The sequence below is a fragment of the Vipera berus genome (assembly GCF_964194415.1).
Source record: "Vipera berus genome assembly, chromosome: 2".
Lineage (NCBI taxonomy): Eukaryota > Metazoa > Chordata > Lepidosauria > Squamata > Viperidae > Vipera > Vipera berus.
In genome coordinates, this window is record NC_138203.1 from 267,366,908 (window position 1) to 267,393,260 (window position 26,353).

Consider the following 26,353-nt stretch of genomic DNA (forward strand, 5'->3'; position numbering starts at 1 on the left):
TTTCCTTGGATCAGTATTGGTATTACTTTGGGAGCAGCCTATGAACAGTTGGCTGCACACTTATTGGCCTTGGGTTAGGAAACTCCCAGGATTGAGGGAGAAGGGAGAGCCCTCTAGGGCAGCGTTTCCCAAACTTGCTAACTTTAAGATGTGTGGCCTTCAACTCCCAGAATTCCCCAGCCAGCAAGGGGGCTGAGAAATTCTGGGAACAGAACTCCATAATCCTTAAAAATGACAAGGTTGGGAAACTGTGCTCCTCTAGGTTCTGGAATCATAGAACACAGAGCCACAGGGTCAGAGGGCCTCTTAAAGGTCTTCTAGTCCAACCCCCAGCTCACGGCAGGAGCCCTTATTCCAGGGGGTAGGCAACCTTGGCTCTTTTATGACTCGTGGACTTCAACTCCCAGAATTCCTGAGCCAGGAATTCTGGGAGTTGAAGTCCACGAGTCATAAAAGAGCCAAGGTTGCCTACCCCTGCCTTATTCCATCCCTTTCAAAGGGTGACCCAGTCTATTTTTTTGAAGAGCTCCAGCGATGCAGCAGCCACAACTCTGGGTGGCAAGCTAGAGTTCCATTAATTGATCTCAAAAAAAAAATGCTGGTTTATTTCTAGATTGGATCTTCTCATTGACAAGCCTCACTTTTGTTCTGCTCGCTTTTTTTTTTTTTTTTTGCAAAGGGGCGGTGCTTAGAAGGTAAACACTGCAGATGCTCCCGGGGCTCGGCAGGCTGCGGCTTGCTCTTTCGGTGGGGATTCCCCCCCTGAAGGTGGTTTAGGATCAACGTTGCGAAACGTGGGGAGAGAAGAGAAGCCTCGGGCGCTTGCACGCTCAGGTGAGGAGGGGGGTTCGGCTCGGCTCGGCTTTGGGTGTGCTGGGGGTGGGTGGGAGAGACTTCTTCGCATTTTCTTAAGCCGCGCTCCACGGTGCGGCCTCGGCTTTTTTTTATTCCGAGGGGAGAAGAAGGGAGGGGCAAAGACCGGTAGAAAACTCCGTCCCCGACCGATTCTTTTTTTTCTCTTGGGTGGGCCGCGTTAGCCACCTTGTGATCGGCTGAGACGACGCGGGAGGAGCGGAAAGCAGCAGCCGCGGAGGGCTGCCAGGTGTCGCAGGAAGGATGGGGCGGGTTATTTCGGCAGCACGTTTGAATGAGCCTTGGTTGTCAAAAGTACAACCGTGGATACATTGAGATTGGCTGAGCCTCCCTTCGTTCCCCACCCCACCCCCCCAACTCACAGTGACAACAAACCCGAAGACTTCACTTTCTCAGGGTCTTGCGGAAGAACAGGGTAGAAGGGGGGGCGGGGAGGCAACCTTGGCTCTTTTATGACTCGTGGACTTCAACTCCCAGAATTCCTGAGTCAGCTTGGCTCCTGGGCACTTAGCAGAGCCCCAGCAAGACTGCGGCTCCAGCTGGCTCTCCCACAGGCCTGTGCTGCATTGCTGCCGCTTCAGTTCATCCCCACCCTACACTTTTACGTTTTTTTACACATTTTTTTACAGTGCTCTCCAACCCATTGTAAGCCTACCACCGGTTGAAAAGCCCTGGTCTACACCATAGAGCCGCGGTGGTGAACCTATGGCATGCGTGTCCACAGGTGGCACGCAGAGCCCTCTCTATGGGCACCTGCGCTGTCGCCCCAGTCCTAGGCAATCAGCTGGGTTTTATAAAACCTTTGCGCTTTAGGCCTCCGCCGCTGTGTGCAATCAATTTCAATTTCACGCAGGGAAAAAAAATGACACAAAGTTGGAATTGATTGAACTTTTTAGTCCCACCCAGTCTGCCGTTACCACCGAAGCCACGCCCACCCAATGGGCCATGCCCACCCAATGGGCCATGCCCACTTGGCACCCGAAGATACATAAGTGGGTTTTCGGTTGCAGTTTGGGTACTTGGTCTCTAAAAGGTTTGCCATTATTGCCATAGAGATTGGATAATATGTATCTTAATGAAAGTGGTTTAAGCATGTTCAACTACCAAAGCAGAACCGTGAAAGATAGACTAAGGATGCAAGTTAAAATAGGCAAGAAAATGGTAAGACAACATTTGTCCACCCTTGATGAGTTCAGATCACCAGGACCAGATGGATTACATCCCAGAGTTCTGAAGGAGCAGAGCTAGCAGATGTGATCTCAGAACCACTGAACCATATCTTTCAAAGATCCTGGAGAACCAGGGAAATACCACTGGACTGGAAAAGAGCTGACAGGATTCCCATCCTCAAAAAAGGGGAAAAATTGATCCAGAATACTACTGACTAATCAGCCTGACATCAACACTTGGGAAGATCCTGTAAAAGATAATCAAACACAGGATCTGTGAACAAGCAAGCAAAGTTTATATATAACCAGAAGCCAACATGGGTTTGTCAAACAAATCTTATTACATTCAAATGATTGCAGGAATTGGGTATGTCTAAGGAAAAGAAGGATGAAGGGTGATATGATAGCAGTGTCCCAATATTTGATGGGCTGCCACAAAGAAGAGGGAGTCAAGCTATTCTCCAAAGCACCCGAAGGCAGGACAAGAAGCAATGGATGGAAACTAGTCAAGGAGAGAAGCAACCTAGAAACTAAGGAGAAACTTCCATGTGTAAAACCGTAAAAATAAATCAAGAAATCAAATTCTAGGACAGGGGTGTCAAACTCAATTTCATTGAGGGCCGCATCAGCATTGCGGTTGCCCTCAGGGGGCCGGGTGGGTATGGCCTGGGTGGGCGTGGCCTACTGGGTGGGTGTGGCTAGAGTGCATATGGCCTACTGGGTGGGCGTGGCCAGCTCTACATCGTTCGCATCAAGGGTGCCTATGGGGGCCTGGGCAGGAGTGGGACAGGTCTGAGGGTCTCTGGCAGAAGGAGGGTCTCTGGGCCAGGGCCAAGGCAGTGGGGGCCGTTCCCTCCCTGTTTCCAGGATGGCTTCACGGGCCGCATGAAACCACTTTGCGGGCCGCATCCGGCCCCCGGGCCTTGTGTTTGACATGTCTGTTCTAGGATATTGAAAGGATTAAGTAACAAGATTGTTACAAGTAAAAGAACGTAAAGTTTATTTGATCAAGGTTAAAATAAGTATCTTATTCCTTGTAGCCCTTAACAGATATTTGCTGACCGGGATTTAATGACAAGATTTCGTGGGTTTCTTTATAGATAAAGAGATGAGATAGGGGAAGAAGAGATCTTTGTTGAAATATAACAGAAGGTGATACGTTGATAATTGTTGATATTTGTCACGAAGGGGGAAGTCATTTATCTTTCCTTCCTTCTCTGCACTTTCTACTTCCTCTTTTTGGTATCTTATCTTTTTAACTGTAGAGTTCAATAACATTATTAACAAAAGTTCCAAGACCGATTTTTCCTCCACAGCCCAACAGCCACAAAGCGCTGTGGCTCTTGCTTCTTCATGCCGCCCAGAAGAGGAAAGTTATCACAAGACTAGAAAACACGCGTACTCATCAGAAATGCAATAAAACAGTCCTCGTAATCATCGCATGACACATGTCCTTAACAGCACTAGCAGCGCAGATGCGTAACCCAAACTAGTGCAGCCTCTGCTTGCAAAATAAAACCCCCAAATCCGGAGGACCCCTGCGTGAATTCTAGTCTCTCCATCGCAAAGTTGTTGTTGGAAAACGATTAACTATCAGACAGAGGCAGATTGCTACTTTATTTGGAAAAGCTTGCTTCATGAATGAACGAACCTTTATTGTCAAAGTACAACCATGTATACATTGAGATTAGCTGAGCCTCCCTTCGTGCTCCCCACCCCCCAACTCACAGTGACAACAAACCCTCCATCTTATTACACCATGTGCACCACACACCGGCCTCGCAAGTCAATTCTGCATAAAGTTTATAAAAATTATTTCCTATTCAAAAGCCTAACAGCCCATGGATAAAAGCTGTTCTTCAGCCTGTTGGTACGGCTGGCTATACTCCTATATCTCCTACCCGATGGTAGGAGAGTAAAGAGATACCGTCCAGGGTGTGAGTCGTCCCTGAGAATCTTCCTCACTCTTCCAAGGCAACGAGCCCTGGCGATGTCATCCAGTGGTGTCAGGGAACAGCCCACAATGTCTTGTGCTGTGCTCACTACCCTCTGTAATGCTTTCCTATCCAGCATACAAAACCACAATACAGTACGAGAGGACGCTCTCTATAATAGATCGGTAAAAGAGGGTCATTAGCTGTTGTTCTACCCCAGGGATAGGCAACCTCGGCTCTTTTATGACTCATGGACGGATACTCTATTAATGCAGCCTAGCACTGTGTTGGCTTTTTTGGCACCTGCAGCACACGACTGGCTCATATTGAAGTGATTGTCTACTAAGACTCCGAGATCCCTCTCACAGTTACTACTATTGAGCAATACTATACCTGTGCATTTGATTTTTCCTGCCTAAATGTAGAACCTTACTTTTTTCACCATTGAATTTCATTTTGTTAGATAGCATCCAGGGTTCGAGTCTGTCCAGATCCTCCTGTATTTTAAGCCTGTCTTCTGGAGTATTGGCTATTCCTGCCAGCTTGGTGTCGTCTGCAAATTTGATGAGTTCTCCATCTATCCCCTCATCCAAATCGTTGATGAAGATGTTGAAGAGCACTGGGCCCAGAACAGAGCCCTGGGGCACCCCACTACACACTTCCTTCCATGTATAACTGAGTATTGATGGGACCTCAGGGATCATCTAGCCCTTCCTATTAGCCAGCATCCTTTTGATTTTTTTTCCTCTTTTTTTAAGAAATGTGGGCATTTAATAATTTAAACTTGGGAAATATTGCTTTGTAGGATAGCTTAAAACTTTTTTTAAAAAAACCAAGATAAATGCAAGCTGGTGCTTTGCCTCATGTTGATCTTTACAGTTGACCTTTAAAAGGAAAATAAGCTTGAGTAATATAACCAGCTTCTCTACAAGGGGGCTGGCATAGCACAAAATAAAAGATACGAATTTCTTACATTTTCCACTCATTTCAGACGTTTTCCACCTACACTCTGAAATCTTCAGAAGTAATGAAAGCTTTTTCGAGAAGGCGTTTGGCTTAAATCTTGTTCACATTCCGTTTTCAGTTATCACAGAACAGAAGGCTATTTACACAACAGAGGAAAATGTTGATCATATCCACCAGACCAGAAATATGGCTCACATGAGGAGGAATCAGAATGGGTTTATTGTTAAAGATTAGGGGGGCGGGGAATTGCAAGCTAAATTCCTCTAGGCAAATAAGGCAGTTCTTCCCCTTTTGTGTGTTTGTGTGGATTTTTTCCATCATTGTGCACTCTGCCCCTTAGGATACCTAGTATTTCCAGACAATATGTACTGTATGGTTCTTAATGAGGAGAAAGCTGGTCTCATGTAGTCCTGAAGTTCAAGTCTGTGGTCACCCATGATTTTCATTTGGTGACCTTTGGAATAGCTACAGTCCATCCTACTCAGAGGATTGTCCAAAGGGTGAAACTGGAAACTGGAATGGGAAGATCAACTATGTGAATTCTTTCAGGAAGATGAATACTTGGGGGGGGGAAAAGTAGAATATGAAAATTAACAGATAAATATGATTAAACTGAGCACAATAAATCCAAGACAAACATACTGCTAAGCTTGTAAGCCGCCCTGAGTCTTCGGAGAAGGGCGGGATATAAATGGAATTAAAATAAAATAAAATAAAATAAAATATAAATAACCCTCTGGTAGCAAATAACTTTTACCTTTCCATGTAAACCAGACAGGATGTGCAAATTGTTTTACCATCAGGCTATATTAACAAGAATCTTGCAAGTTTGAAAGATTCTTCTGCTATCTCTTTTTACAGCTTGATCAATTTAAGGTGGATCTTTCCTAACTTTCTTTCTCTGACTGATAAGCAACTGTGGGCTCCTGCCTCTTTTATCTGATCATTCCCAGAACAGCATCATTTCGCTATCACTTAAAGTCATTCCCACATACCATTACATTAGCTTTTTATATATCCTCTGACTGATATTTCTGTGGTGGCTTCAGTCCTACACTTGTGATCCAGATAGTAGCATTGGGAGACTTCTCGGTCCCTTAAGAATCATCTTGGGAAGTCCTGCAAAGCTGATGTTTCATATTACCGAGTGTTTCTGTGAAACTGTTGGAAAAGTTTGGAGATAATTGTAACATGTAGTGTGATATGGATGGAGTCACTGAAGCAGTAGGCGTGAGCTTAAATGGACTCCAAAAGATGGTAGAGGACAGGAAGGCCTGGAGGAACGTTGTCCATGGGGTTGGGAGGGGTCGGACACGACTTCGCAACTAACAACAACAATGTGATATTTAGCAGGACTTCTTCCCTTTAAGCTCAGGGTTGGTTCTCTCCAGAGTCTGTCCACGTCTCTGCATTATAAAGGACTAGATGAGGAATAGTAATTGGAAGCTTAATTTTTATTGCCATTGGGAAAATATGCCTGACCTGAATACTGAAATTCTTCAAGGAACAGACCTTTAAGGCATTTCAAAAAATAGTAGCTCCCTGAAAATGTATCAATCTTGGTTTCAAATTTCAAGTTTCATAATGTCTGGCTATTCCAGTCAGTATTCAAGACTCATTGAATAAGTTTAGTTTAAGGAAGTATCTTCTCTACAGTAACATCACTGATATACTCCTGTGGAGGAATGAGTAATACCAATTTCTTTTCTTTCCATACAGTCTGAATTCTGATATTTTTGTGACCTGGAAAGCTTGGAAGATGTCAGGAAAAATTACAGGTGAGTCATTCAGCCCTTTCTTTCATCTAGCTGAGAATTCCAGAAAGCAGGAGAAAAGCCCTGGGGTACTAATGAAGGCAGAGAAAAACTCTTTATTGAGTCTGTTATGTACTGGGCTTGTGGTGATACACCACGTGCGTTGCTGGAGCAGCCAATGGCTCTCCAGCAACCCAGACTGGCTGTCTCCGGTCCTGCAATTGGCTAGCCCCAGGCGGCAAGAGTGGGTTCAAACCCATTGGCTGCTGCCTAGGGGCTAGACTATATATTGTGGCTGGTTGCAGCCCAAGTTTCAGTACAGTTCCAGCAAGAATAAAGTATGAGTTATCCTGTACTCAGCCTCGTGTCGTCATTCCTGCACCCAAGAGCCCACGACTTAACAGAGTCTATGACTAAAACCATGAGTATCTATTCTAAGCAGAGGAATCACAATAAGTAAGGCAGGCATGAGTTGAAAAAAGCAAACCTGGATGGGCAAAAGTTGATCTGCAACACTTGGAGATCACTGGATTCAAGCTAAAATTAGGGAGAACTAGTAAGAGAACTAGTTAGCAGTGGGACTGTTTTCTTCAGTCACCCTTGGTTCTTACGGTAAGAACTGTATTGGAACCAAATACTCTAAATCTGATGAACCAGAAGGAGCACATGAGAGGACCATTCCCAGATGATCTTATAAGCTGGAGAGAGCCTCACTACATCGGAGACTTCAGATAGAATTCAGCAACATATATGTGTATTTTTATTTTATTTTATTTATTTTATTTGTTTTTATAAACCGCCCTTCTCCCGAGGGACTCGGGGCAGTGTACAGAGTAAGGTAGGCAAACATAATGAAACAGTACTGAAAAACAATAATCATTTTATTTGTTTTTATAAACCGCCCTTCTCCCGAGGGACTCAGGGCAGTGTACAGAGTAAGGTAGGCAAACATAATGAAACAGTACTGAAAAACAATAATCAAAACAAACTGGGACCCCAATTAGAGCTATCAGGCCAGGCCGGACTGCTGGAATAGGTAAGTCTTCAAGTCGCGCCGGAAGGTGCGGAGGTCGGGGGCCATCCGGATTTCAGTTGGTAAGCAGTTCCAGAGGGCTGGCGCACCCACTGAGAATGCCCTCCCCCTGGGGGCCACCAGCCGACATTCCTTGAGCGGTGGCACCCTGAGGAGGCCCTCTCTGTGGGAGCGCACAGGGCGGTGGGGTGTTGACATTGGCAGAAGGTGCTCCCGTAGGTAGTCCGGACCCATGCCATGTAGGGCTTTGTATGTCATTGTTAGCACCTTGAACTTCACTCGGAAGGCAACTGGAAGCCAGTGCAGCGCACGGAGGAGAGGTGTGATATGGGAGTATCGGGAGGCTCCCAAAAGTGTCCGTGCCGCTGCACTTTGCACCAGTTGAAGCTTCCAAGTGGATCTCAAGGGCAGCCCCATGTAGAGAGCATTACAGTAGTCTAGGCGAGAGGTCACAAGGGCATGGGTGACTGTACGTAAGGCATCCAGGTCCAGATAAGGCCGTAGTTGGCGCACCAGTCGAACCCAGGAGAAGGCCCCCTTGGTCACAGCTCCTATGTGATCTTCCAGGGAAAGCTGTGAGTCTAGGAGGACACCCAGGTTGCGGGCCCTATCAACAGGGGGTAGTAACTCATCCCCGATGTTAAGGGATGGGATGCTCTGAGTAACCTGGCTTGCCGGTACGTACAGCCATTCAGTCTTGTCCGGGTTCAGATGAAGCCTGTTCCTCCCCATCCATTCCCGGACCGCTTTCAGGCAGCGGGACATCACGTCGAGGGCATCACTGATGCTGTTTGGAGTTGAGATGAAAAGCTGGGTGTCATCAGCATACTGATGGTACCCTACTCCAAAGCTACGAATGATCTCACCCAGCGGTTTCATGTAGATGTTGAACAGGAGAGGCGAGAGGACCGACCCCTGAGGGACTCCGCAGACGAGAGACCTCGGGGTCGACCTCTGTCCCCCTGCCAGCACCGACTGCGAGCGACCCTGGAGAAAGGAGGAGAACCAACGCAGAACCGTGCCTCCCACTCCCAGTCCTCTGAGGCGCCGCAGCAAGATACCATGGTCGATGGTATCGAAAGCCGCCGAAAGGTCTAATAAGACTAGGACAGAGGAATGGCCCCTGTCCCGGGCTCTCCAGAGATCATTCATCAGAGCGACCAATGCCATCTCCGTGCTGTAGCCTGGCCTGAAGCCCGATTGGCACGGGTCTAGATAAACCGCTTCATCCAGGACCTGAGGAAGTTGGTGCACCACCATGCTCTCAACAACCTTCGCAAGGAAGCGAAGATTGGAGACTGGACGAAAGTTATTCAATGAGGATGGGTCCAAGGTGGGCTTCTTGAGGAGAGGTCTCACCACCGCCTCCTTCAAGGCGGTGGGGAAGTGACCCTCACTCAGAGAAGCAGAGATGACCGCCAGGAACCAGCCTCGTGTCCCCTCTCGAGCCGCATAAGCCAGCCAGGAAGGGCACGGGTCCAGTAAGCATGTGGAGGAGCTCAACCTCCTCATAATCCTGTCCACTTCCTTAGGAGTCACAGGATAAAATTCCTCCCAGATGACGTCGACAAGACTGTCCATGTCTTGTTCTTCCAACTCAGCCCAGTTGGAGTCCAGGCCGGTTCGAATCCGAGCAATTTTATCCAGCAGATATTGACCGAATTCCTCGGCTCGACCCTGCAGGGGTTCCTCCCTCACCTCTTGGTTCAGTAGGGAGCGAGTCACCCTGAACAAGGAAGCCGGGCGATTATCTGCGGACGCGATGAGGGTGGAAAAGTAGTTGGATTTTGCCACCCTTATCGCAGCGAGATAAGACCTGGTGAGGATTCTTAATCGCAATCGGTCGGATTCGGATCGACTGGATCTCCAACGGCTCTCTAGGCCCCGTCTCCGACGCTTCATCTCCCAGAGCTCCGCGGTGAACCATGGGGCTCGCTGGGATCTGCGCCGGGTCAGAGGCCGCAGGGGTACAACTCGGTCCAGAGCCTCCGTGGCTGCCTTTTCCCAGGCTTCCACTAAGGCATCCGCCGAGCTGTGAGCAGGGAGTGCATGTGCGTCCCCAAGCGCTGCCTGGAACCTATCAGGGTCCATTAGGCGCCTAGGGCGGTACCATCTGGTTGGCACCGTGCACCCACGGCGGGGGGTGGCAAAGGGGAAGTCTAGCCGTAGGAGGTGATGATCGGTCCATGACAGGGGCGTAACAGTCGTGGCACCCCCACTGATATCATCACGCCACCGTCCAGACAAGAACACCAAGTCTGGGGTGTGGCCTCCCTCATGAGTCGGTTCAGAAATTATTTGCGACAGGTCCATGGCCGCCATGGAAGCCATGAACTCCCGAGCCAGTTCGGACGATCCTCCCAGGGACGGTAGGTTAAAGTCGCCCAAGACCATGAGTTTTGGGAATTCAACCACCAACCCTGAGAGGACATCGAGTAGCTCGGGCAGGGCTGCCGCTGCACGATTAGGTGGTAGGTACGCCAGCAGCAGGCCCAACTGCGCCCCCAGGCCATATCTCAGAAGGAGAGACTCACACCCGACCATCTGAGGGACGGTGGTCTCTCGCGGGCTAAGGGATTCCCTGATGATAACTGCCACTCCCCCGCCCCTCCCATGGGTCCGAGGCTGGTGCAGCACCTGGAAACCTGGCGGGCAGAGGTCAACCAGAGGGACACCACCCTCTGGGCCCAGCCAGGTTTCCGTGATGCAAGCCAGGTCCGCGTGCTCGCTCTCCACTAGGTCACGAACGAGGTGAGCCTTGTTAGCTACGGACCTGGCATTCAGGTAGACCAGCCTTAGCATAGGAGGCTGCACACCTTTGCTCCCGGGTCCTCCGGGGAAGTACAGAGGGTCGGAGCGTCTCACCGCTTGCACAGAGCAGAGATGACACTCCCGGTGACGATACGGCCCTCTGTTTGTGCACCTTCTGCCGTTCCCCACCATCCTGGGAATAGGCTGATCGTCAGCTCGCCACTGGGTTTTGTCGGCGACTGGTCCTCGTTTTTCACCATCGCGAATGGTCGTAGGCCTGGCCTGCGTTATGGTAGCTGGAAGGCCTGCCTTTCCCGAGTATGTATATGTATATGTATATGTATATGTATATGTATATGTATATGTATATGTATATGTATATGTATATGTATATGTATATGTATATATGTATATGCTTGTGCAAAAGCAAGGAGGTCTTCCAATGTGCACCACAAAAGCAGTAGAAATGCCCCAGATCAAAGGCCCATTCCCCCCCACATGACACGACCACAACCACGATAAAATAATCACCTGAAATTTTGCAAGATGGTCAACATTCATGAGATGTTTTGCAGTTGCTTTGAGTTCTGCCTGTGAATGTTCAGCAGTGCAAAATTTGCAGCTCTTGTGAGTTCAGCTAATGAAAACATTTCTTTCAATTGTTTGACTGGGAAAGATAGGGGGCCCTGGTTGGGTATTGGGAGCAGTGTCTTCCCAAGAGCAAAACTAGCCCATATCTCTATTTATGGTCATAAATGGGGTCTTCTGCCTTCCTTTAGGGGCAGAAGAAGATTCCGGATGTTGTGATCATTTGACTCCTGTGGTGACAACTGAAATTGCTCTTGGAAGCTCTGAGGCAAAGAGTGCAAGAAATGCTGGTAAAAACAAAGGTAGTCACCTGCCTGGAGCCCTTTGTGATCAATAATAATAATAATAATAATAATAATAATAATAATAATAATAATAATAATAATAATAATAATAATAATAATAATAATAATAAAGTTGAAAGGGACCTTGGAGGTCATCTAGTCTAACCCCCTGCTCAGGCAGGAAACCCTATACCATTTCAGACAAATGGCTGTCCAGTCTCTTCTTAAAAACTTCCAGTGTTGGAACATTCACAGCTTTTGGAGGTAGGTTGTTCCACTGCTTAATTGTTTTAACTGTCAGGAAGTTTCTCCTTAGTTCTAGGTTGCTTCTCTCCTTGATTAGTTTCCATCCGTTGCTTCTTGTCCTGCCTTCTGGAGCTTTGGAGAATAGCTTGACTCCCTCTTCTTTGTGGCAGCCCCTGAGATATTGGAACACTGCTGTCATGTCACCCCTCACCCTTCTCTTCATTAAACTACACATACCCAATTCCAGCAACCGTTCCCTATATGTTTTAGCCTCCAGTCCCCCAATCATCTTTGTTGCTCTTCTCTGTACCCTTTCTAGAGTCTCAACATCTTTTTTACATCGTGGTGACCAAAACTCTGGATGCAGTATTCCAAGTGTGGCCTTACCAAAGCATTGTAAAGTGGTATTAGTACTTCACTTGATCTTGATTCTATCCCTCTGTTAATGCAGCCTAGCACTGTGTTGGCTTTTTTGGCAGCTGCAGCACACTGCTGGATCATATTGAAGTGATTGGGGAACTAATGAAACAAAATGGTTGGGACTGGACCACCTCTATGTAAAAACCAGAAACCTTTATCTTTTCCCCCTTGGTTCTGAGGAAAGGAATTTGAGGCTGTTCCTCTTTTTGAAAAGGAAAAATTCACACAAAGTCAACTTTAGGGCCAACACTGTAGCTTTAGTAAGTTTCCCATTTCCAGGGCAGAAAGCCTGCTATTGACTTTTGGCAGTTGGGGTTGGAGAGGGAAATCCAGATCAAGGGGGGAAAAGAATTAATGTCAATACCTTTGTCTGAAAGAAGAAGATCTGGTTAATTGCTGTAGTGCTGTTGGGGGATATGAGGAGGTTGATATGCCCTGCTCTATTTTTCGTGATGCTTTACTGCATAAAGGGGTTTCTAAATATTCCTTCAAGTGTCTGTACTTCTTACTTCCCTCCTCCTCAGTTGTTTTTCATAACAAACTTTTGTTGTTGCACAGCTGAGGTTTCCGTTTCTTTAGAAGAGGCAAGCACTTCTTTAGAAGAGGCAAGTTTTTTCTGGTACTTTTTTCTGGGACATTCATACCAACTTTTAGCAAGCCAAAGTACAGATGCACTTAATCCCAAGTATGTTACGTATTTGCAAGAATTGCAAGGATGCCACCGTTGCTGGGAAACCCCTTTAGGGCCTTCAAGGCAGAGCTGGGGCCTATAATATCTGCTGCTGCCTCTAGGAGGATTCCATTCAGACATACCTGTTATGTATTGGGCTTAAGGCAGGGGTCTTGAAAGTTGTCCCTTTTATGACTTGTGGACTTCAGCTCCCAGAATTCCTCAGCCAGCGTGCCTGGCTGAGGAATTCTGGGAGCTGAAGTCCACAAGTCATAAAAGGGCCAAGTTCGAAGACCCCTGGCTTAAGGGAACACCGTGAGCGCTGACATAACAGATACCACCAGGTGGCGCTGAACCAAAACTGTTGTGGCCGGGATCAGTTTTCGGAGGGAAACAGAGGTTCACCCTGATTGGTTGGATGTGTACCTGGCCAGGTATATAAAGGGCACAGGTAACCCCTATTCCCTAGTACAGCCCCTTCACCTAATAAAGAGCGGCTATGCTGTACTCATCATCTCGGCGTCCTTCCTGCTCTCCAGAACCCACTACGCAACAATACCCTTCCTTGTTTTATTATCTTGTTTGTAGATATTTCCTCTCTCTTTTTTTGCATTATATTTGGCAGCTGTAGTTTGTTTTTGTTTTGCTTAACCTATTTTTCCAGCTCCTCCCTCCTACATGTGTTCATTCTTGTCAAACTTCTTCCCACGTGGTCTTATGGAAAAATACTAGCTGTGATGGAAAAGTTCCTTGAGTTGAATTTTGGGGTATTACATTTTTGGACTTGGACCACTCTCCCAAGAACAGCTTCCAGCTGTTCTTTCTGGCAGGGCTGTTGGGCGTTTAAGAGTGGTGGGATTCAGGTTAACTTTATGTCTCCCACGACTTTGAAAAGGATGGAGGATCTTAGCCACTCACTCCCAGATCCACTTGATCTGTTCTTTGGGGAAAGAAACCCGAAAACCACACTCTGTGGAGTCACGCTAACTGCCGCCTTGGGGACGGAGAGAAAGGGAGGAAGATGAGGGTTATTCAGCGTTTATTTATGGCAGGATCAGCTGCTGTGAGTCAGACCAAAAACTTTAATTGCCAGTACAGATTTTTCAAACCAAAAGCTGTCCAAATATTTTGAACTTCCTTTCCCAAATTCCCCTCCATTACAGTTTCAAAGGCCAGGTGGAACACACAAAGCTGAAGGAAAACACAGAACATGAAAACTGTTGATATAAATTACAGCCAACTGTTGGGGTAAATGTGCAATCTTTGGCATTAAGAGTAGCTGATCCTTTCCCTTTGTCTGCCTGTCTCTGCCTGTCTCTGTCTGCCTGTCTTAGTGTGCCATAATGCCTGTCTGTCCTACATAGTGTGACTACAACCTGAGCAGCTTTCAAGACAACAAAAAATCAAAGCAATCACAATAAAATCTTGAACTTCATCTCTTCATATTTCCTGTCTGTTTTTCAGCTCTCGTGCCTAAGTGCATTTCAGACAAAAAATTCATTATAGCAGCTATTATTCTGGTCGTTGTTTTGATTATCATTATACTTTCACTGGCTGGTAAGTAATGAGAAATTTCTATTTAATTTTGTCCATAGTTGTTGTTATTGTTTACTTCAAGATCACCACATGCATTTAAACCACAGAACAATTTGGAAGGAGGAAGGCAGCAACTGTGTGTATGTTTGTCAAAAAAGTAAAAAAAAATGCTTGCGGCAGTGCAATTGAAGCTAGGATTTTTGTAGGCATGTCAGATGTTTCCTGCATATCCACCAAGGGAAGAATTTTATTGCACTGCTGTGATTGCCATCTTTTTTGATACACTCACAAATGTTCCAGGAAGGAAGGATTATTATATGAAAGGCAGGAGAAGCACAATGCAGATTGGGGGGGGGGGCGGGGGAGAGAAAATAGTATAATCCAACATAAATTGGCATTTGATTCAATAACCTTTCGCTCTTGACCAGGTTAAGAGTGTGTGTGGTTTTATCACACACATTCAAGTGGTGTCATCAAGTCAGTTTTTGACTCATAGCAATTGCTTGGACAAGTCCTTGCAGTTTTCATGACAAAATTTTGGAAATGGTTTGTCCCTGCCTCTTCCTCCTCCTTAGGACTGAGAGAGAGTGAAGCCAACTAGCTTTGTGGTTAAGGCAGGACTAGAACTCACAGTCTGCCTTAGATTAGCCACTGCACCAGACTGGATCTTTTCCTGCTTAGCTTAGCTTACTTTTATGTTTCTCCTGACATACACAGCTCTCACTTCCATAATTAGCGTGTGGGTGTATGTGTTCTTTCAGTTTCTCTTAGTTTCAGAAATACAAATGTGTTTTTAACAGTGTCATTTCTTGATCAATCCTCTTTAGCATTTGTTCCTTTTGTATCCCAAATTTCAATCTTAAATATGTCATGAACACCACCACATCATGGCCGATAAATATTGGCTTTAGTACCCATCGTGGCTTTGGACAACTGAATTGTCTATATAACATGTTTTTGTAAGATAGAGTTGTAGATTTGGTCATATCTGTGTCACATGCAACATTTCCGGCTAATGGTAAGGTCAGTATTGATTAGTTCTTCTGGCACATTTGGCTAGATTGCTATTAGTACAATTAAATCTTAGTTGCCTTCAAAATAAGCTCATACTATTCTGGGCAAGCTAAGATCTCTAAATTGGAAACTATCTTGCAAGCTATCGTATGGTTGTTTGCATCAGCTAGGAAATACAGGAAGTGTACTGATACATATTCAGGATGCAAATCTAAAATCACATTATTTATTTATTTATTTATTTATTTTATTGTATTTATATACCGCCCTTTCCCGAAGGACTCAGGGCGGTTTACAGGGTGATTAAAAACAAAAAATACAAAAGTTAAAAACAATTAAAAAATTATATCAATCCCTGAACAAATAAAAACCCCAATTAAAATTAAAATTAAGATTCTCAGCCTGGGCCAGAGAGCTCGAAGAGCCAGGTCTTCAGGTCCCGGCGGAATGAACGGAGGTCGGGGGCAGTCCTAAGCTCCACGGGCAGCTGGTTCCAGAGGGCAGGTGCACCCACCGAGAAGGCCCTCCCCCTGGGTGTTACCCGCCGGCAATCTTTAACCGGCAGCACCCTGAGAAGACCCTCCCTGTGGGAGCGCACTGGACGAAGGGAGCTCGATGCCGGCAGCAGGTGTTCCCTCAGATATCCCGGACCCTCGCCATTTAGGGCTTATTATAAAGTTATATACATATTTGTGTATAAGTATATATGGTGTGTATGTACACACACACACACACACACATTCGTTCAGCAACTGTTCAAAGTTATAACAGTTCTGAATAAAGAGACTTATGAACGGTCCTTGAAGTTGTGGCTGTCGTAGCATTTCACAATCACCTGATGGCAATTTGGACTCCTGGCAACCTGCATGAATTTATAATGAATTTATAATTTAAAAGAGCCTTGTTGGAGCAGTGGGCTAATGCCTCCTTAAGTAACACCAGCTGCCTGCAATTAGTGCAGGTTCGCATCCCACCAGGCTCAAGGTTGACTCAGCCTTCCATCCTTCCGAGGTAGGTAAAATGAGGACCCAGATTGTTGGGGGCAATTAAGCTGACTTTGTAATAATGCCGCTTGGTGTGTGTGTGTGTGTGTGAAAGCCCTAATAAGCAGGCATATACATAGAATGAAGGCTACTGCTAAGCTTGTAAGCCGCCCTGAGTCTTCGGAGAAGGGCGGGATATAAATGGAATTAAAAAAAAATAGTCACAAGTTCCATGGTCATATGATTGTCATAACTAGCTTCCGATGAGGAAAGTTAATGGGCAAGCTAGCAGGAAGTTGCAAGTTGCAGTCACATAACATATGATGATCCATGATGATTTGCTTAACAACTGCAACTGGAACTAACAAACTACAGTAACTGTTGTCATAACTTGGGCACAGTCATTGTTATTGAATTTGAATTTGAAAAATGAATATGTAAAGCACTGCATAATTCAGTGGGCAAGGAACTTTGGATATAAAGTATTGCTTGAACAATGGGAGACTATGTGGATGGAAGGTTTAAAATTTACACGAAATTACAATTTAAAAGAAAACTTCTATAAAGTGATGTATGGTTGGTATTTAACACCAGATACTGTAAGTTGTCAGGAATGTATAAAGGTATTTTAAATGAATGTTGGAAATGCAAAAGAAAGGACTTTTTATCACTTATGGTGGACAAAACAGAGACATATTGGAATAAGCTTCACATCCTAATACTGAAATTTCTCAAAGTGAATATAAAGAAGAAAAAAACCAGAAACTTTTCTTTTGGGTTTAATGGAAAAAAACTTGGGAAAAAATTAGGAACTTTGATGCTATGTACGTTGGCAGCAGAGAGATTACTTTATACAAAAAATGGAAGGATACTTTGATTCCCAAAATGGAGAAAATGGCTGCAAAAGTTGATGGAGTTAGCAGAGATGGCTAAACTGACTGCTTTGATTAAAGAAAAAAACATGATTATTTTTATTTCTATTTGGAAACCTCTTCTGGACTTTGTGCTTGAGGTGGGGGAAAAATGAAACTTTGATTTTGGGTTTTACCGATTAGATAGGTTTGTTGTTGTAGAAATGGCTGGTTTATACTATTATGTAAAAGTAAAAAGTTGAGGTTTGATATTATTATCTTACTCTACTGCACCAAACGGAATCAGAAGGGGATCCCTTCCTTTTTTTCCTCCCCTATCTTTCCTAGTATTTTCTTTTGTATTTTTCTATTTTACATTATAAATTAATAAAAAAAACACTTCGGCACAGTCATGTGATTGTCTGCTTTACAACTGCATCAGTTAGCAATAGAATTGCCAGTCCCAAATGTGATTGGTAAGTGAGGACAACCTGTATTTACAGACTAACTCACTTGGCTTCCTTAAAAAATTCTGGAATTGCAATTTTAAGTGAGGTGGCTTAATAGTTAATATAAAAGGTAAAGGTTCCCCCCGCACATGCGTGCTAGTCGTTTCCAACTCTAGGGGCCGGTGTTCATCTCCGTTTCAAAGCCGAAGAGCCAGAGCTTGTCCGAAGGACGTCTCCGTGGTCATGTGGCCAGCGTGACTAGACACCAAAGGCGCACGGAACGCCGTTACCTTCCCACCGTAGTGGTCCCTATTTTTCTACTTGCATTTTTACATGCTTTCGAACTGCTAGGTTGGCAGAAGCTGAGACGAGTAACAGGCACTCACTCTGTTACACGGCACTCGGGATTCGACCCGCCAAACTGCCAACCTTCTGATCGACAAGCTCAGCGTCCTAACCCACTGAGCCACAGCGTCCCTTAATAGTTAATATAGTTAACTATTAATAGTTAATATTAAGCCACTTCACTACTACAGAATCATAGCTAATTGTGAGCCCTATAATTTGTCCATTTTGTTTTGTTTCCAGTTAAAAACAAAGAAACATGTCCGCATTGTCCTTCACTTCCAAGCCAAGGCGTCGCCTGCCCGGATACCTGGATTGGATACAAAGGAAAATGTTTCTATATATCAAAAGAAGAAAGGAATTGGTCTCTCAGTTTAACGACGTGTTCTTCATTTAATGCCTCCTTGGCTGTTATTGATACTCAGAAGGAATTGGTAAGGAGTAATTACCCATCATGGTTAATTGCATATTACTTAAGTATTCGTGGTATTCTCAGGAATCTTCTCCAACTTCAACAGTTAAATGCTTTAATATCTCTCTATCCTGGTTCTTCAAAGTCCAATTTTCTCGGAGTGTAACAGGGACAATCATTGCCTACACAAAAACATTACATCCCACCAAAAGGTATTTAAAAGGCCAGTGCTCTGACAGATGAGCACAATTGAAAGCGCACCAAAGATGTCCCCCTGAACGGAGATGAAACGTTTGCAGCCAAAATGTCAAGCTCAGAGATCAAGCCAACAGCCCAATCACTATAATAATGATAAAGTTGGAAGGGACCTTGGAAGTCATCTAGTCTAGCCCCTGCTCAGGCAGGAAACCCTATACCATTTCAGACCAATGACTGTCCAGTCTCTTCTTAAAAACTTCCAGTGTTGGAGCATTCACAGCTTCTAGAGGCAGGTTGTTCCACTGATTAATTGTTCTAACTGTCAGGAAATTTCTCCTGGTTCTAGGTTGCTTCTCTCTTTGGTCAGTTTCCATCCATTCTTGTCTTGCCTTCTGGTGCTTTGGAGAATAGCTTGACTCCCTCTTCTTTATGGCAATCCCTGAGATATTGGAACACTGCTATCATGTCCCCCGTTGTCCTTCTCTTCATTAAACTAGACATACCCAATTACAGCAGCTGTTCCTTATATGTTTTAGCCTCCAGTCCCCTAATCATCTTTGTTGCTTTTCTCTGTACTCTTTCTAGAGTTGTTGTAGTTGTCAGTTGTGAAGTCATGTCCGACCCATCGTGACCCCATGGACAACATTCCTCCAGGCCTTCCTTTCCTCTACCATCTTCTGGAGTCCATTTAAGCTCACGCCTACTGCTTCAGTGACTCCATCCAGCCACCTCATTCTCTGTCGTCCCCTTCTTCTATTGCCCTCAACCTTTCCCAGCATTAGGCTCTTCTCCAGTGAGTCCTTCCTTCTCATTAGGTGACCAAAGTATTTGAGTTTTAGCTTCAGGATCTGGCCTTCTAAAGAGCAGTCAGGGTTGATCTCCTTTAGGACTGACCGGTTTGATCACCTTGCAGTCCAAGGGACTCGCAGGAGTCTTCTCCAGCACCATAGTTCAAAGGCCTCAATTCTTTGGTGCTTAGCCTTTCTTATGGTCCAACTTTCACTGCCATACATTGCAACTGGGAAGACCATAGCCTTGACTATACGCACTTTTTTGGCAGGGTGATGTCTCTTCTTTTTAGTGTGCTGTCCAGATTTGCCATGGCTTTCTTCCCCAAGAGCAAGCGTCTTTTAATTTCTTGGCTTCAGTCCCCGTCTGCGGTGATCTTGGAGCCCAAGAAAATAAAATCTGTCACTACCTCCATTTCTTCCCCATCTATTTGCCAGGAATTGAGATGGCCGGATGCCATGATCTTTGTCTTCTTAATGTTTAGTTACAACCCAACGTTTGCACTGTCCTTCTTCTCTCGCAACAAGAGGCTCTTTAGCTCCTCTTCACTTTCTGCAAATAAAATCTGCATATCTTAGGTTGTTGATATCTTTCTAGAGTATCAACATCTTTTTTACATCATGGTGACCAAAACTGGATGCAGTATTCCAAGTGTGGCCTTATCAAGGCATTGTAAAATGGTATTAACACTTCACATGATCTTGATTCTATCTCTCTGTTAATGCAGCCTAGCACTGTGTTGGCTTTTTTGGCAGCTGCAGCACACTGCTGGCTCATATTTAAGTGATTGTCCACTAGGATACCAAGATCCCTTTCACAGTTACTACTATTGAGCAAGTAACCACCTATACTATACCTATGCATTTGGTTTTTCTTACCTAAATGTAGAGCCTTACTTTTTTTACCATTGAATTTCATTTTGTTAGATAGTGCCCAGTGTTCAAGTCTGTCAAGATCTTTCTATATCTTAAGCCTATCTTCTGGAGTGTTGGTTATTCCTGCCAGCTTGATGTCATCTGCAAATTTGATGAATTCCCCATCTGTCTCCTCTTCCAGATCATTGATGAAGATGTTGAAGAGCACTGGGCCCAGAACAGAGCCCTGGGGCACCCCACTACACACTTCCTTCCATGTAGATGCGGTTCCATTGAGGACCACATGCTGAGTACAGCCCGGTCAGCCAGCTATGAATCCATCTGGTGATGATGCTGTCTAACCCACATTTTTCTATCTTATCAAGTAGTAGGTTGTGATCTACTTTATCAAATGCCTCACTGAAGTCCAAGTAAATTATATCTACAGCATTCCTCTGGTCCACTAATTTTGTCACTTGGTCAAAGAATGCAATAAGGTATGTCTGGCATGATCTGTTTTTGACAAACCCATGTTGGCTTTTGGTAATGACTTTGTTTGCCTCTAGGTATTCGCTGATTCATTGTTTCATTGTCTTTTCCATAATCGTCCCAGGTATTGAGTTCAGGCTGATAGGTCTGTAGTACCCTGGATCCATTCTTTTTCCCTTTTTTGAAGATGGGAACTACATCAGCTCTTTTCCAGTCCTCTGGTAGTTCCCCAGTGCTCCAGGATCTTTGAAAGATATAGTTCAGGGGTTCTGAGATCACATCTGCCAGTTCCTTGAGAACCTTGGGGTGTAATCCATCTGGTCCTGGTGATTTGAACTCATCTAGGCTTGACAGGTGCTCACTTACCATTTTCTTGCCTATCTTAACTTGTGTTTCTAATCCGTTTTTTACCGTACTGTTTTTGATAGGTTGGACTGTTTTTTCCCTTTGTGTAAAGACGAATGCAAAAAAACGAGTTTTGTTTTCTCCCTGTTGCTTGTCACCTTCTTGCCACTTTCTCCCACTAATGGACCAATCATTTCCTTGACTTTTTTCTTGTTTTTTACATGTTGAAAAAAGCTTTTTTTTTTGTTATTTTTTACTTTTGTTGCAAGCCTTAGTTCATTTTGAGCCTTAGCTTTCCTCTCTTCATCTTTGCAGGCTCGGGCTATTTGCTGATATTCTGCCTTAGTTATGTGCCCCTCTTTCCACTTGTTATACTTGTCTTTTTTGTCTTTCCATTTATCAGAGAGTTCTTTATTCAAACACATCTCAATTGCCTACACAGTTCAGATCTTTCTAAGTGTAGACATGTCACAGCATCTTGATATTTTTCCCAAAGCTTTCACGGCTGCCCTATCCATTGCTAGTCTGCAGTGCATTTCTTGATTGATGATTCCTTTATAGACTCTTAAAAGCAGAAACTGTCCACCGCTTCAATATCTTCATTGTCAGTTCTAAGACTGGTTGTTATCAAAGGTTTGGTCGTGTTTATATAGCATTCCAGTTTAATGCAATTATTACACTGTAGCCCCTGACTTATTACTGCAGCATGCAAATCTCTTACATTTTTGGTTCTCAGGGTAATATCCGCATAGCACAGGTTATTGTTGTTTTCTTCCTCCAATTATTAAACCAGACTCATCTTCTTCCTATTCAGCTTTCCTTGTGCCAGGCTTAAATTTTGGACACTTTATATAAGATTCTGCTTTCTTAAATCTGTAAATCTGGGTAAGGTCAAAGGAAAGACAAAAAGAGGGTGACCGGCAGCAAGACTAGTGTGATCAAAATCAAGACGTATGATCAATTATAGCAGCAAGTGGTCCGCCATTGGAAAACCTGAAAGGCCAGGTTGGGGACAGGTCCTCCTAGAGGAGGTCAATCTAAATGATCAGCAAGAACCAACATCAGCCTGAATGAACCTAAAGAAAGAAATACATTATCTGCATAAAAGCTGCCATAAACATGTTTGTTATCTTGATGAGTTTTTAATATTAATAACTATTTAAGGAGGGATATCATTATGAGTAAGAGAAATGGTGAATGCTCCAACACTGGAGGTTTTTAAGTAGAGACTGGACAACCATTTGTCCGAAATGGTATAGGGTTTCCTGCCCGAATAAGGGACGCGGTGGCTCAGTGGGTTAGGACGCTGAGCTTGTCGATCAGAACGTCGGCAGCTTGGCGGGTCGAATCCCGAGTGCCGCGTAACAGAGTGTGAGCACCTGTTACTCGTCCCAGCTTCTGCCAACCTAGCAGTTCGAAAGCACGTAAAAATGCAAGTAGAAAAATAGGGACCACTACGGTGGGAAGGTAACAGTGTTCCGTGCGCCTTTGGCGTCTAGTCATGCCAACCACATGACCACGGAGACGTCCTCGGACAAGCGCTGGCTCTTCGGCTTTGAAACGGAGATGAGCACCAGCCCGTAGAGTCGGAAACAACTAGCACGCATGTGCGGGGGAACCTTTACCTTTACCTTCCTGCCCGAGCAGGGGGTTGGACTAGATGACCTCCAAGGTCCCTTCCAACTTTGTTGTTGTTGTTATTTTCATATATTCCTGCTGAATCCTACGCAGTGTATTTACATTTAATTTAAATTTAAATACAGAGATATGTATATCAGTGCAGTAGAAAACTATAGACCACCTTTTAGCAGACTGTGGATACAAAAGACCTAATTTCTATGTAGAAACCTCCCTAAAATAATGAACAATCCCACTGTATCTGAAATAGTTCTGACAAGGCGGTTGCAAATTAATTTTACCTTAATTTTATGATTTTGTACATATGAAATAATTTGACACAAATGGTGTACATTGGCATTCAATAGACAACAGACTTTTATCCCCAATTAGTCTGCTAAATGAGGATTTTATTATATATTATTTCCCTTCTTCTAGGATTTTTGGGTGGATATATTAAATTCCTTTCATTACTGGTTTGGTCTCTCAAGAGAAGCTAACAAGGTCTGGAAATGGTCCAATGGCACAGAGTTCAAAACTCAGTAAGTATATTTTGTTTGTCTGTTTGTTTATAGGACTTATAGAGCTATTTACCTATTCAAAGTATTTATAGACATTGCACTTCAGCTTGAATGGCTGAAAGAATACAGGTAGTCCTCAACATATGACCACAATTGAGCCCAAAATTTATGTTATTGAGAAATCTGTTAAATGAGTGTTGCCCCATTTAACAACCTGGAATACTGCATCCAGTTTTGGTCACCACGATGTAAAAAAGATGTCGAGACTCTAGAAAGAGTACAGAGAAGAGCAACAAAGATGATTGGGGGACTGGAGGCTAAAACATATAGGGAACGGTTGCCGGAATTGGGTATATCTAGTTTAACTAAGAGAAGGGTGAGGGGTGACATGATAGCAGTGTTCCAATATCTCAGGGGCTGCCACAAAGAAGAGGGCGTCAGGCTATTCTCCAAAGCACCTGAAAGCAGGACAAGAAGCAACGGATGGAAACTAGTCAAGGAGAGAAGCAACCTAGAACTAAGGAGAAACTTCCTGACAGTTAGAACAACTAACCAGTGGAACAACCTGCCTCCAGAAGTGGTGAATGCTCCAACACTGGAAGTTTTTAAGAAGAGACTGGACAGCCATTTGTCTGAAATGGTATAGGGTTTCCTGCCTTAGCAGGGGGTTGGACTAGATGACCTCCAATGTCCCTTCCAACTTATTATTATTATTATTATTATTATTATTAACTTTTCTTGCTGTATTTGTTAAGTAAATCAGTGCAGTTGTTAAATTAGTAACATGGTTGTTAGGTGGATCTGGTTTCCCCATTGACATGACTCCTGGGCACTGCAACTGTCATAAATGTGAGTCGGTTGTCAAGCATCCAAATGTAAATCACATGACCCTGGGGATGCTACAATGGTTGTGATTGTGAAAAACTGTCATAATAAGTCACTTTTTTCAGTGATGTTGTAACTTTAAAAGGTCATTAAATGAACTGCTGTAAGTCGAGGACTACCTGTTATAAGAACTGAGAGAATTTTTGGCTAAGCTTCTCTACCCCAAAGACACAGAAAGGGGAGAAAAAGAGAATAAAATGCTCAGGCAATAGTATGCAGTGTCTGGTGACTGTTGGCCACCTTAGAAGGATTGAGAAGTTCAGGATAAATGAGATGATAAACACTAACCAAGAGCAGATGTGTCTGATGCTAATGTTTATATTTTTGTAGGTAGGGAGGCTCCATCGATAAGGCAGGGTTCTTAATCCTAACAACTTTAAGATGTTGACGTCCACACTTCTTAAAGTTGCCAAGGTTGAGAAACACTGGTTTAAAGTATTAACAAGGTAATACTAAAATGGCAAATGTGAGTGTTTGTGTGTTAAGGATCGTACTGTGTGCATGATGTATCATGCTATCTCTGATCCGATTCATATCCTTAATTCAAAATGTTGACACAGTCGTTTTTGGAAAAAGAAGCTTATTTGAAAAGCAAATAAATCAGGGTGATTTGACACTTGAATTGGGTGAAGGGATCTGATTTGGAGAGTTGCTCAGATGGCTTTTAAATTGAGTGTCTTAATCGAATAATCAGAGTATGCATACAAAAGAGATAAATTAATAGGATATAAAGGGTTTCCTGTGCTAAAATCCAGTGTGTGAGTGTATTATCCACAATTCTCCTTCTAAACTTCATATTCTGCAATTCTATAAAAGAAATCAAACTGCACCATTCATTTATATCTAAGTTATTTGTCATACTTTAAGATTGTTCATTGGGCATGACAGATGTCGGAAAATCTAATAAATTTGAAATTAGGTATATATTAAGCATTTTACAAGTTTGCAACATTTGAAATTTAAATTATAAAGTCTGAATCTGAAACTTCAGTTTACAATTTCAGTGATTGGGCACAATACCTCAGGAGCTTGCCTAAACTTCAAGTTTCAATTTCAGGTTTCATTAAGCTTCACTTGGGCTAGTCAAGTCTCAGATTCTAGCTACTATTGGTGGTTTAAAATATTCTGAAATTTCGTCTCATGACAAAAATAAGAAATAGCTGCCATGTTACAACTATCAAGTCATTTTTATTTGTCAAAGAAAATTTTAATCCTCTGTGAAGTTGAGAATATGACCACCATAAGCTGTGCAGATGTTCCAAGCGTGAGAGATCTCTTCAAATGATGCTTTCTGTTTTGTGTATTGGCCTGCGTATGCATATTATACTACAGCTTTTCCCACCCATGTGTCTTCCAAGCTGCAAATTTGTTGGACAGAACTCGTGCAAACTCCAGATTTCATGATCAAGTTGATCGTTAGGCACAGACAACAACTAATTGTGAATAGCCTCAATCTGAACTTTATTGTTTGTACCTATGTTACAAGAATCTCACCAGACTACTTGCCTTGTCCTGGGAACAACCAGATAAGACTTTATGGATTTGGGGTGAGGTCATGCTTATGCCATTTGCAACTGCTCAGTAACTCCAAGGTGGGTCTTCGATTGACCCCTCCCTTAAGCCTAGCCAGCATTTCCCCAAGATTCATGCAGTGCATCCTAGAGGTAGAGTTCTCTATGCTCTAAAGCTGGGAATCTTCTTGGAAGGGGGTAGTCCTGCAATACTAATTTCTGCTGTTAGTTACCACTGCCTTGCAGATAGTAACTCCTTGCCTTTTTTCTGCCCCCAGATTTCCAGTGCGAGGAGACGGCTTCTGTGCTTATATAGATACAAAAGGGGCCAGTAGTACCATATGCTCCATGGAGAAACATTTTCTCTGCAGCCAGCCAGAAAGCTGCATCAAGGCTGGATGAGACAACCTCATCAAAAGAACAGGGAACATTTAGCTTGACCAGAATTTATTGAAGAAGCGTAAGTGACTCTTTTGGCATACCTGCATTTGGTCTTAACCATCAACAACCGATGATGTAAAAATATAACTACACTAAAGAAATTGTGTGATGATGACTTAGAGATGTTGTTGTTGTTGTTAGTTGTGAAGTCGTGTCCGACCCATCGCAACCCTATGGACAATGTTCCTCCAGGCCTTCCTGTCCTCTACCATCTTCTGGAGTCCATTTAAGCTCACGCCTACTGCTTCAGTGACTCCATCCAGCCACCTCATTCTCTGTCGTCCCCTTCTTCTATTGCCCTCAATCTTTCCCAGCATTAGGCTCTTCTCCAGTGAGTCCTTCCTTCTCATTAGGTGGCCAAAGTATTTGAGTTTTAGCTTCAGGATCTGGCCTTCTAAAGAGCAGTCAGGGTTGATCTCCTCCAG

At 44.0% G+C, this 26,353-nt stretch overlaps 1 protein-coding gene across 4 annotated transcripts; it reads left to right on the top strand.

The window, feature by feature from the left end:
* The first annotated feature begins 520 nt into the window (after window positions 1-520).
* On the top strand, window positions 521-26,043 carry LOC308663274 (C-type lectin domain family 2 member D-like). 4 transcript variants are annotated; one of them, XR_014025342.1, is made up of 8 exons: window positions 521-834; window positions 6,662-6,720; window positions 11,260-11,370; window positions 14,153-14,245; window positions 18,110-18,300; window positions 23,009-23,112; window positions 24,307-24,422; window positions 25,766-25,866. XR_014025342.1 is itself a non-coding variant. In XM_081319568.1 (7 exons), exons 2-7 carry the CDS (start codon window positions 6,702-6,704, stop codon window positions 25,887-25,889), a joined length of 630 nt encoding a protein of 209 aa, XP_081175694.1. In that variant the 5' UTR covers window positions 533-834; window positions 6,662-6,701; the 3' UTR covers window positions 25,890-26,043. The 4 variants fall into 4 exon arrangements, 3 of the variants coding, with proteins under 3 accessions (XP_081175694.1, XP_081175693.1, XP_081175695.1); XM_081319568.1 differs by lacking the exon at window positions 24,307-24,422 and having other exon boundaries at window positions 533-834; window positions 11,260-11,358; window positions 25,766-26,043; XM_081319567.1 differs by lacking the exon at window positions 24,307-24,422 and having other exon boundaries at window positions 535-834; window positions 25,766-26,043.
* Window positions 26,044-26,353: the final 310 nt, after the last annotated feature.